This window comes from Gobio gobio (genome assembly GCF_949357685.1).
Source record: "Gobio gobio genome assembly, chromosome: 14".
NCBI lineage: Eukaryota > Metazoa > Chordata > Actinopteri > Cypriniformes > Gobionidae > Gobio > Gobio gobio.
In genome coordinates, this window is record NC_137107.1 from 42,785,965 (window position 1) to 42,799,447 (window position 13,483).

Genomic DNA, 13,483 nt, shown 5'->3' on the forward strand with positions numbered 1-13,483 from the left:
GTTGCAGGTCTGAATGACAGGAAAGGATGCATATTTACAAATGACATGAAGTTGACCTGACAAAACATGAAATATTTTGTGTTCATATTGTCTGCAATGAAATACAATTCAAAGTAAATTTAGAAATCACTTCTTTTTTTTTTTTTTGCGTTTTCCATACTGTCCCAACTTTTTCTGATTTGGGGTTGTATAAACAAAGATAACTGCTCTTGAATCTTTCCATGTGCCTGCAAACTGCACTGGACGGGGCGGAGTCACATGACTAAAACCGAAATAACCGACATGGGAAAATTACGTCGATTAGAGGTTCTGAATTTCGGTTTCGATTAATCGCCCATCCATACTATTAAATTACTATTTTAAATAAATGCTGTTCTTTAACCTTCTATTCATCAAAGAATCCTGAAATTGATTATTGTTTCATGGTTTCCACACAAATATTAAGCAGCACAACTGTTTTCAACATTGATGATAATAATCAGAAATGTTCCTTGAGCAGAAAATCACCATATTAGAATGATTTCTGAAGGATCATGTGACACTGATCAAGACTGGAGTAATGATGCTGAAAATTCAGCTTTGATCACAGGAATAAATTACATTTGACAATATATTATATTGGAAAACAGCTCTTTTAAATTATAATATTTTACAATATTACTGTTTTTACTGCATTTTTCATCAAATAAATGCAGCCTGGGTAAGCATTAAAGCATAAAACATTTTTTTTTTATCTTATAGACCAAAAACTTTAAAAAGTACTGTACATAATTTATTATGTAATAAGTAGGCCTATACCAGTATTGGGATAGTCTACAATGGAATAATGTTGTGTATTTACACCATAGATTGTACTTTTTTGCATTTGCATCTAGACAAAATTCATTAATACGTAACTTTTAATTGACCCTTTAATTTAAACAAACATTTTGATCATCTCAAAATGGACAAATCTCAGCCACTCTTTCAGTCTATCATTATATTTTCGATCCCATAAATCGTACACACAGATGCAGTACACAAACATTTCATATTCTAGGCACCTTTGACATATATCAATGAACTATGATTTAGGATGCATTAACCCTAATCTTGCATGCTATTTAGGACGAACAGAATGCAAATTGGGATGCAGCCAAATGGGTTTATTCACTCTGAATGCAAATTACGTGATCTGTATAGACTTGATTTCAGGATAGACTGAATTTGCTTTGGTATGCAATTCCAAATTACACTTTTAGGGTCGGATTGGGTGTACAAATCCTCATGCTTTGGAAACATCTGTTTCCAAGCAGAAAACATCATTGTAATCAATTCCTGTTTATGCAGTTGAACATAACAGGTACTGTATACATAAACGCAGGAGTGCAGGGGATCCGGGATCCCATTGTCATGGCAGCAGCAAATCCACAAACTATCTAGATATTTTGTGTTGTTTTTCTGAGAGGCTAGAGAGAGAGAGATTGGAGTCGGGCAACAGAGGACATTACTCAAGACCCAAAATCCAGAGCACCAAATAAGGCAGGACGAGGATCTCCTCTGCTTTCGCCTGTTTCCATCCAAGAATTACTCCCCGTTTAAGAAAAAACACCTCCAAACAAATACAGCCATGCATTTTAATCAAATGAAACTTTCATATCAATTTATAAATTTTGAACTATGTTCACGAGCAATAAAATGCAGGCATGCGGTCTTAAAAAGTGTTTTTTTACAGTGGTTTTAGTAGAACTAGAAACTAAAACACTGATCTAACAATCTCCAAAAAACCATATAGAAGCATCATCTCAAGAAGCCAAAATGTTTTTAAGAGGGGAGTTGATTAACTAAAAAAAATAAAAAAATAAAAATAAAGATTAAATCCATGTAAAATAAACTAAATATCATAGTAAAGACATCAAAAAATGAATCCATGTGACTCCAGTGGTTTAACCTCAATTTTATGGAGCAACATGCTTTTTTGGCGAAAAAAACCCACATAATTTACCACTTAGTTCACCCAAAAATTAACGCACCCTTAAGTCATCCTAGGTGTATATAGACCTGTCACGATAACTACTTTTTGTTTCGCGATATTTCGTCCCAGAAATAATAGCGATAAACTATATTATTGTCATTTTAAGGCTATTTTATGCCACTGACTATATAATCCTAATATAACAGCATAATAATGCAAATAGACCTACACACTTTCAAATGACAACCTTTTAATTCTTTAGATCATGGAAATTAAGGGTAAAAAATATATTATCCTAAAAATAATAAAAAGTAAATAAACATTTTCCCTTGTGAAACGGCTTTAACACTCGTCATTCTGTGTTGACAATTATATGTGCACCGTGAACAGGAGATTGCGGCTTTGAAATCGAGTCCATTTGGGCTTATTCTTCCAAACTGTCAGTAGTTGTCAGGAAAACACTGTAACGCCTCAAATAGCGCCTTTTTTCACCTGTCCATAACCGCTCGGTGTAGGGCTGTACGATTAATCGAAAAATAACCGAAACCGACATTCAGAACCTCTAACCGACGTATTTTTCCCATGTCGGTTATTTCGGTTTTCACGTGACTCCGCCCCGTCAGTCACATCAAGTGCAGTTTGAAGGCACACAGAGATGCAGGAGCAGTAATCTGTGTTTATAGATGTCCAGAATCACTATAGTAACTGCATGTTTTACACAGTTTATACAGGTCAGTTAATCGCCGTTCTTATAGCCTACCGCTGACACACACACACACACACACACAGAGAGAGAGAGAGACGGCGCGCGCAAGCCCCAAAGCCGCTTTCACTTTCGTGCTCGTAAAGTTTGTCAAGTAAATGCGTTTAAACGCGACAACGCGTGCGCCCTGAAGGCAGATCTTTCACCTGCGTTCTCGCAAAGCTTTGTCATTTGTAGGTGGTTAAGCCCTGCCAGCTTGAACATTAAAGCGAGTTTCGACTATCAGATGTGTATTATGTTGAACTAATGCCTGATTTATTGTGACAAACGAACACTCAGACAGAAGCTCGCACATCAAGTGAAGATCGCGCGCAGAGGAGTGCAAAAACGCAGGATCAACGCTGTCCTGTGACTAAAGTAAAGTCACTAAAGTAGCTCAGAAACTCAACCGTTATTTTAATACCTTTGAAGTTAGTACAAACCACAGCTTCATAATGAATAGAGACAGTAAGAGTAATTCACACACACAATCACTCTCTCATTAATGCATTCAGATAAATGTAATGTAGGCCTACTGTGTTAATTTATCTGTATCTGATGCACAACAAACAGAAATCTGCTCCATAGACAATAACTGCTGAAAGTGAACCGTTTCCTTCAAGTATTTTAAAAATCACAAAGAAATGCACTTTTTCATTAGAAAAAAAAAAAAATCCACCTTTAATAGTAGAAAATATTTACAGTACAAACCTTATCAGGAACTTACTCAAAAAACTTGTGAGGGCAAAAAAAAAAAAAGCAAAATAATCGTTCATTAATCGTAATCGAGGTCAAATGTTCAATTAATCGAGGTTTTTATTTTTGGTCAAATCGTTACAGCCCTAGCTCGGTGTATGAAGGAACTGCCCGAGAACCACTTTCGCCTCCGTCACGGAAAACATACAAGATGACAGCACAGTCGAGTAAAATGTTGGTGACATTCATTATCATGTAAACATAATGGGCGATATATTGCTTCACAAAAAAAACATTGAGGTCATGTACATATAGTGCGCGATATATCGATATATTGATTATTGCGACAGGCCTAGGTGTATATGACTACACCTAGGATGACTTGAGGGTGAGTACATCATGGGCTAATTTTCATTTTTGGGTGAACTATCTCTTTAACAAAGTACCACCACCACGACACAATGTTGTGTTGGTGCGTGAGCAGACGTTGTGTAAATTCGTGTTGGAGATGAATGTTTTTGCGCAAACAAAGCACTCGCGTTGCTTCATAAAATGAGGTTAAACCACTGGAGTCACATGGATTACTTTTATGATGTCTTTACTACCTTTCTGGGGATGAAAGTGGTAGTTGCGTCGCTGTCAATTGAGGGACAGAAAGCTCTCAGATTTCATCAAAAAGATCTTAATTTGTGTTTCGTAGATGAATGAAAGTCTTACGGGTTTGGAACAACATGAGGGTGAGTAATTAATAGTACATCACGATGTGTTGCATCCACAATTTTCAATATTACTGCACATGGCTACATTTTTGTCAATGAATACAACTAGTCAGATATATATGAACTCCCTTTTTATTTTATCTGCTCCAAGAAAGTACACTTCCTTAATGTAGCAAACAATGATATTATGCACGCAGTGCCTGGAAATAGTCACCAGCACACTCCCTGTGCAAGCAGGTTGTCACGTTAGTTATGTTGACGGAAGATAGCCTATTTTCAGGCACTGCGTAATATCATTGCACCGCTGCACTCATGGGATGGCACAAAGTTCCTTGACTACGCAGAAATGAGAGTATAGTTCCTAGTCATGTCTAGAAAATCGCAACTTTTTATTTTCCATCGGTCTTAGTACACAATGTAACTATACACAAACATGTAAATAGGAAAATGTTGGCGTTATTTTGTCACTTATTGGGCAGTAAGCTAGCTGGAGCCATTTACCTCCAGTCTTTGTGCTAAGCTAGGCTAGCGGTGGGTGCATCAGACAGAGTTATGGCACGCACGGAGGTGAGAATAGTATGTATGGACTAATCTAACTCTGGGGGATACGGTGAATAAGCTTAAGTCCCAAAAAGTCTGTGTGTTCCTTTAAGTCTGAACCCAGTAGATGACAGGACCATTTATAGCTAACAAACACTAGTAAATAATAAAAGCGCATGAAACTGTCAAGTAGTGTACTTAAGTTACATTGCAGCCTCACACACACGTATGCAGCCTCACACACACGCAGCCTCGCGCACACACACGTGGACACACTCATATATGCTGTATATGCAAAAAAATGGGTGCATTTATTACTCGTTTTCTGGTTTCGCCTCCCTCCGCAATTTTACGCTAGTGCGAGAAGCGCGTATGTGACGAATGATGTCAAAGAAACGTCATTAGGTTATAATTGATTATGGTTTATTGCTGCATCAATGCAGAATCATTCACATTGCGATGCGTTGATGCAAATTAATTTTAACACCCCTAGTAATTAATGACAGTTTTCATTTTTGGGTGAACTAACCCTTTGAGCCCAACAAATAACCATTATTCTCTAATTGTCCAGTTTCATATGTACTCAATCTTCAAAAAACCTAGAAACCAAAACATTTCTCTGCAGAAACAATAATGACAATCTTAAAGGACCATAACAACGCAACACTATAGAGCCTAAATGGTGTTTTTTGCTGAAAATAAACATTATTGAGCTCATGACTGGACGAAAGGGATAAATTACGTGATTAATACCCCAGGAAAGTCTGGGGAAACGATTATTCCTACATGAGATCTTCCAGTATTAGTCACAAAACCAGCTCAGGGATTCTTGCTCAATTTCGTGATAGTAAGCACCTGCTAAAGTTCATGTTGAGTCTAATAATATTCTGTTGGTCACTTCCCAGAAAACAAGTGTAGTTTCCCCCCATTGATCATTTGCAGTCTACCACATACATCCTGCTGCATGCTGACTTTGGACTGATTTAACTGTGATTCAACGATTCATAATCTCTTGTACGGCTAAACTTACAGATACACACTCACAAACACATGCACTGCAGAAGAGAGATAAAAACTCTTAAAGTGTTTAACCCTGACAATGCCAACAATTAGTCTCCATTATTCTCCAAGGATAAAGCCAGTGGGTCAACTGAGACAGAATATCTTCACATATCATATTCATAAAACAGCAAGACGTTTTTAAAACACTTGACGTGAAAAACCCTGTAGGGTGAGTTGCACCAATAAGGATTCAATGAAGAAAAGTTTATCGCTAATCTAGGATTTGTTGATCTGGGTTTTTTTTTTAATCTAGTTGTTGCACCACTTAATTTTAAAACAGATTAATTACGCAGTAAAAACTTTATAAAGCTGATCAAGCAGCAGACGGAGGGTGAACTGACAACTAAAGAATCCTAATGCCGATTTTCAAACTCATCGGATCACTGCTCCTTTCACACTGCATGACTATCTGGGGTAGCATTCAGTCACTGCTGTGTTCACACTGCACGATGGATCGGCGACAGGAGGTTTCACACTGCATGACTTTACAATAGGAAGAATCACCGACAACTCTCTCGATTGTGCAAACTACGTTTCACAACCACACACACGTGAGATGTGACAAGTAAACAACACGAGATCGCGCGCGTGTCAGACTGTTCTCGCGCGAAACTGGAATTGTTATTAAAAATGATAAACTAGAGAAAGTTTGCGATCCAAATTGTCTGCGCGCGGATTTGCAACAAAAAGGAGAAAAAGAAAAAATATTATGGTGGGGGAAATGGTTGGGGAGACAGAGGGAGCAATGATAGTGTTCTGCAAAGAGAGTCTGAGGTAAATAATTTTGCAAAGTGCTACTTCTGTGGCTGGTCAAGCAAATGTTTGTGCTTTGTTTCTGTTTGATATAATTGTAAATATATCTATTAAAACTGATATTCTGGTCTAGAACTCCTCGCTGAACCTCCCGCTGCCCTGTATCTTGCTCTCTCATTGGCTGATGTAATTTTCAGTCAAAACACATTTCACACAGCAGGAGTTTAAATCGCAGAGAGGTCCAGATATTTAGCATGCCAAATATCTCACGGGCATCGGCAACTCGTCTGCGATTCTCTCTGTTCATATCTTTGATAATTCACACTGTGTGATTGTCACTCACGTGCACGAGCACCGATTTGCCTATGATTTCGGGCATTTGTCTGCGATTTCGCAAAACCTGTCGGCGAGTCAAAATCGGGCAGTGTGAACTCGAGATTATTTGTGCAACCCACCCTTAAAGTCCCGTAATGTGCTAAAACAGTGATATTAAAAGATCAAATTCCGTTTACACCCTTGTGATGATGCATACTACATACATCGAGTAGATGAGCCAAGAATATGGACTCAACCGGTTTTCTCTATAATGGGTTTCAATGGGAAAAATACGCTTAACGAGAAACCTTAATATTCTGTGTTCATCTGCTTTCCTAAAGAAAGTATGCATCATCAATAAGGTGTATATTGAATTTGGTATTTTAATATCACTGTCTTTCTTACTGCCTACAAACCTGATAAAAATGACTGCGGGCAATGGAGGAAAGCCTTGTTTTGCCCTTCAGGTGGGCATTTGTAAGCGTGTGATATCACGTGAAAACTATGAATATGAAGTAAGATAGAATAAAGCAGGAATTCTCCTGTGAGTCCTATTACAGGCATTCCTCTCTCTGGCCTGGGATGTTTTCATTTAATTCCCATGAGCCTCCCTGACTGTAGTGTGCTGATTAGCCAACATGACTGATGAGTACTGATCCAGTACAGTGCGAAAGAGCTCATTCTGATCACAAGATCAGAGATTAACCACCAGTTTGCAGTCACTGTGTCAGACCTGAATAGATGAATTTGCTCTGATCATATATACGACAGAAGTGTCATCGGACAAAATATCATAAGTACCATAGAAAACACCGGATTTTAATTAGAACCCTTCCTTTCTTTGGAAACTTGCAAACTTCATTGCAAACTTGGGAAACTTGAGTTGCTTATTTGTAATAAGTTAATCTAATGTGACCAGATAAGCCTACTGCTTCAGTTGGTTTAGTTCCTAACTGGGAAGGAAATGAGTTATGTTTCCTGTTTCGAAGAAAAACAAATACATAGATCATGAGTCTCCCATTAATTCCATTACCATCCCCATAAAGATGATCTATTGATTATCAGCAAAGTAGAGGTCATCAAGAAAATCATCACAATAACTATAGCTAATACTGAGGGTTAGTGACTGGAAATATTAATTCATTTTAAAACCACTCCACTTTTTTTAGACGTGAATGATAGCTTGGCACTTCATTACTTCATCAAATGGGCTTTCAATAAAACTGTAACAGTAGAAAGTTGAAATCGGTGCTGTAGAAAAACAGTAGAAAGTTGAAATCGGTGCTAACTGACTAGAGAAAACGAAGGAAAGGGGCTTTCGCACAGGGTAGTTATAAGAACTAACCGCCAAAGTGTTTCCCCGAGAACTAAAGTTTTTCCTAGTTGCATTCGCGTCACCAATAGGAACTCTGAAGTGACACAAGCCGTGTTGTTGTGACTTATTTTGACGGCGCTGAGAACTCCTAACTGTGCGTTCACACCGCCGCCGGCGAGAGCGTCAAAGTGGCCGGAAGTCATTCATTCTCAATGGGAGCCCGACGGCGAGCTCCGGCGAGAGCGGCGCGGCGCGTCTTGGACGATTTGGGCGTCGAGGAGAGTTGAAATCAGGTCAACTTTATGGTAATGAGCTATGACGCGCTTCGGCGGCAACCAATGGGAATGTAGTAGTGCTCCGCTTGAGATGATTCTAGAGAACGCAGTGCTGTAAACTTTGGTTCCGACCACATTAGTTCCCAAGCAAAATAGAGGAGAGGTTGATCACTGCTGGTGCGGCGGGTTTGATAAGAAGATGCGCAACATTATTTATACACCACACAAATGGCTTTTAATTGGTTTATTTCGTTAGCAAACATGTAACTATAATTGTTAAGTTCTTTCCATCGATCTGCTTTTTTAAACTTTCACATTTAAATGATTTCATGAGGTTATATTATACGGTTATACCCTACTTGTGGTCAGTCAGCACAAACGCCGATCAACATGATTGTTTGCTTTGCATCCCCTTTAAATGCCGTTTCAAAAAAGACCAAGCATTCGATCTACGTCAGAGCGGCAGCGCGTCCACGAATCTTCTACAGCGTCGATGGCAGGGCGGCCAGAGCGAAGTTTGACGCTCTCGCCGCCGGCGGTGTGAACGCACAGAAAGACTGAGCACACAGCGCTCACATTCTCCGTCTTCATTAGTATTAGTCCTGTCTAATATGATATTAGATAGAACTGTTATACAAAGAAAGTAGACAGTATACGAAGAAGTATTAACGTTTGCCGTGTGGCTGATGTCCAATGTCGTAGCTGAGCAGAAATACATAATCATGTTTCGCTTGGTCCCCTCAAAGTCGCGTTGGATTTTCTCCTTAGCATAAAGGTTGAGAGGTCCATCTATCACTGTTTTCCATGTTCAAGGAGTTATATAGTAAATATATAGGCTAGAATCTGTGTGTTTTCACAGCTTTTTAAAAATGGAAAAACGGGTGCTGGTGTTTCACGTGCGTTCGGCCCATAGAACGTAAAAAAATATGGATGACGCAACTTCATTTTCTTCCGCTGAAGGTCCGAATATGGCGCTGACATCTTGCGCAGATTTAGGACCGAGTCTGAGCAGTAGAAAGCAGGAAGTAGAGCCGCGATAGCAAAAGCCCGCCCACACTCTCACAGATGCAGAACAATTCACTATGTCGGTGTGAAATAAACAGTTATGGAAATGTAGAAATTAAAGCTAAAGCTCCAATCTCCTCCCGAAAATCCAGAAAAAAAAAGTCTGTTGGTGCCTCAGTGACAACTTCACTCAAGAGAAGCTGTCAATCACAGCTGTCAATCATGACGTCAAATCGTTTTATAGCATCAAATAACTAACTAAAACTAGACCTATTTAAAAAAAATGAAATGCTTGAAATGAAATCATGATAAAAATACCTAAAATGACAGAAACCTACTTTGGGGAAAAAATATATGAAGTGTAATTGGATTGTTTAGTTTGTCTCGCGACCATTAGAATACACGGAGGGGTGGGGGTTATGAGCTATACTGGGACCAGCCACCTGGGGGCGATCGAGACGTTTTGGCTTCAGTTTTTAACACGAGTGCGGCAGGCTTGGTTCGGCCAATCAGCGTTCACTTATGTCACTGGTAGTTCCTATTGTGCTGGGTTGGACTCTACTCTGGCTAATTTAGTTCCCCCAAAAGGAGTTCCTAGAACTAAAATTGTTCCTAGTTTTTGCGGTGCAAACCCACCAAAAATCCCGGCACTTCCACCAATAGTTCTAGCAACTATGAAAAGGTTCCTACGGTGCGAAAGCCCCTTACAAGGCGGTTGTCTTCCCTTTTGCCAAATAGGTAAGAAAATGTCAACATCCATAATGCACTGGGCCGTCCAAGGCCACCCACAGTCTGCAAGGGATACACTTGACCAAAGTCAAATACCGCCTTGCTTTAGTTGCAAATACTTCTTAGCAAAAATGTAGTCATAATGGTGTTGGCTTATTATTGTTCCTAGGTGCGATAGTAAGAGTAAACTTTTAGTGGGAATTACTTCTGGTTTCCAGTGAAGGATCCAGCACGTTGACCCAAGTCATCTAGGGATGAGAATATCATGACGCCTTACCTAGCAACCACTAAGAATAGCCTAGCAACCACATAGCAGCATCTGAACACTAAATGTCATCCTTTCATAAATATAAAAACATAGTTCTTTAATTGACAAATTGATAATTTGATTTTCAGGAGATGGAAGAATTCAAAATATAAAAGCCTAAATTATCCTTAGACATTCTAATATTGATATAGAAAAAAAGTATAAAGATATTTCTTTTTTACATGTACCAAGAGAGAATATTTTCCCCTCCAAGACTGCTAAAAACAATCCAGTTGAACTAAATCTTACCCAGGTGGCCACCTAAGGATCTTGAGCTTTACAGAACTACAATGGATTCTCGAATTCCGCCATCTATTATTTTTTATGTTCAGGCTCCAGCCGTGTGGGAGAATTCAACAGGAGCATGTGAAAAACTGTTTTATGAATGTAGCAGGTCAAAATCTGTTACTCACGCTGGTCTGGGTGTCACACCAAGAATCTGACCCTGTACTCAGCAATTACGGTCTAGATGCCTGAAGGACGCACCCTCTCATTAAGAAGTGTGTGTGACATACAGACCCCTATGGTCTGCTGCGTTATACCTCATGTGACCTTCATATGTGAAATCCAGAACCATAACATGATATATATTTCAGTAAATGCCTTATTTTAATATATAATAAGAACTTTACAGATGTAATATGACTAGTCCTGAATGACCAAAAAACACATAGCGGCTCCAAAACGTATTTGGACATTTGAAATATCAGAATTTCATTGTATTTTAAATAAAAAACCAAAACAAGAGGCACCTGAAAACATGTGATATATTTTCTCAGAACTTTTCTCATTTTACAAAATGATTTTTAGTGTATATTAGAAGTTCAGTGACCCTGTTTTTGTACGTTAAAAAGTGGGAATTGGTGATTCTATCTAACACTTTTTAGTTAACTTTACATAATGCCTTAACTTTAATGTCTTCATTGTAAAAATCCAGTAATCTGTAGTATTCACATACTATTCCTTGTTTAAACCCCAAGTTAAGAATAATTGATTGGGTTGTGTGCCATTTTATAAAGAAAAAAAAGTGTTCACTTTGGTTGGGCACTTGGAACATATATATTATTATAACTCTTTCTATTGATACAGCAATGCAACAAGAAATCACAGTTATTTGGTATCAAATAAAGAGAAGTAATAAATAGGTTGCTTTTAAAAGTTGACCTAGTTTTTTTTTTATTTAGACAGAAATTAAGTTAATCTTTTAAAATTAACCTATGTAAAATTTCACTTTATGTCATATAATGATCATTTACAATTTTATTGCTAACACTTCCATCATAAACACCTGTGACTTCCGTCATAAACACCTTTCAATTGGGTTGATATAATCCCTCTATATTTGTAAACATTCAGCATCAAAACACAAAAATGGTAGCAACAATGCTGCTATACTAAGTCAAGAGTAAATCTAAAGTAAAATATCAAGTAATCTCTACAGTTCTTTTTTAGTTACTAGAACTCGTGTGTAAGTAAACTTTACAAACTAAGCATTTGTTAGCACAACATACTATTCATTTTTAAGGCAATCGGTTTTTAAAGCAAGCCTAACTAATTCGATTTTACAGTGTATTCTTAATATCAACCTATCGTTTCTTTCTAGGGGTAGTAATTGGTTAGGGTTCGTGATTATTTTATAAATCTGTCTTGGCAACATTATAGTGACCAAGACCATCACACAGGTGTCCAAGCAAAATAACCATAACCACATGTGTAGTCAACACATCTATAGACATGCTCCACTAAAATTTGACTATCAAAAAGTGCCAAAATGCTTTTTGAACATTGTTTTTGTCTTTTTAAACGTTCTTCATGTGAAATGTTGTGCTTGTGATATGTTGACACTTAGTTTGGCATTCTTTATCTCATGCAGTGACATGTGAGACTTAAGTGTTCATAATTTCCATTTCATTTCCAGCTACAAATCATGAAACCCTCATTATGTTTCTCTCCTGGCGTATAGAATAACATGCTGCTGACTGACACATGCTGACCCTTTGAGTGCTGTAGCTGTTATATTCAGGTGACAGACACGCATTCATCATCGTGTGAAGGACAGGTGTGTAAGATGATATTTTACCTTCGATATGATTAACGGCTCGTCGTGTTCAAGCCCACCTTTGAGCGTGAAACCCCAGGGCGCTCCACCCTGCAACTGAGCCTCGACGAACACAAACTTTCCCTTTTGGATCACGGCACTGCTGCTGCCTGGAAAACTATTATCCATCGCTGGAATGTTGGGGAAAAGAATGGACGAGGACGTCTCTTAGTTACTCAGTCAACCAATAAACTCCGCTAGGAACACGGCCAAGGATGTCCTGGATGTTTCTTGTTCTCAGTCAAAACTTCAACGTTGTGATGGGTCATTTCCTTGAATTACTTCATTTGGGATCGCAGCGGAACATAACAATTCTGTTTCTAGCACCTACCTTACATCCCTACCTGCTAGATGACTCTAAAAACTTGTCCAGCCTTTCAAAAATTTACATTTGCAAATAAGCAGGCAAATGTGATTTTGTGTACCACTTTTCCAGGTAGTGGTCTCACTTTTAAACCCCGTTTGTCAGCCCTTGCTCGCTTCCGACTTCATTTTTACATCACAATAGAATTTGATTCATTTCACTGCGTCCGCAGAAAGACCGAGCGCTCGCGCCCGCCGCGATTCCCCTCAGCGAGTCCTGTCAGAAAGAAAAAGCTCCTTCTCGAGTTTCCAAAATCATGGATTCAGTGCGAAACCGCGTTCCCGCTTTTAAAACACAGTCTTGAAGTTTTATTTTCTTGTTGATGCGCTGAAACTCTTCGCAGCCATGGATGAGGGAGTCTGTGGTCGACCCCCCCACCCACCTAACTCCACAGTTCATCGGAATGGTTACGCGCATGCGCGAAACCGTGCAAACCGCTCTACCACAGTGAAATACAACAGCCCTCGAAATCACATACTACCAGTGCCTCTGACCGAAACTGGCTGACATAATGTAGTCAAATCACCACCTTGTCCTCCCACATCATACATGGAAAACCACACATACACTCACACATACTTTTAACAAGTTTGATCAAGTCATTCAATT

At 38.7% G+C, this 13,483-nt stretch overlaps 1 protein-coding gene across 1 annotated transcript in view; it reads right to left on the minus strand.

The window, feature by feature from the left end:
- shroom3 (shroom family member 3) overlaps nt 1-13,279 on the minus strand; it is a 103,117-nt gene extending 89,838 nt beyond the window's left edge. Inside the window, exon 1 of the mRNA XM_079835158.1 lies at nt 12,493-13,279. Coding sequence (XP_079691284.1) covers nt 12,493-12,639 — 147 coding nt within the window. The 5' untranslated portion in view covers nt 12,640-13,279. The remainder of the gene's footprint in view (nt 1-12,492) is intronic.
- Nucleotides 13,280-13,483: the final 204 nt, after the last annotated feature.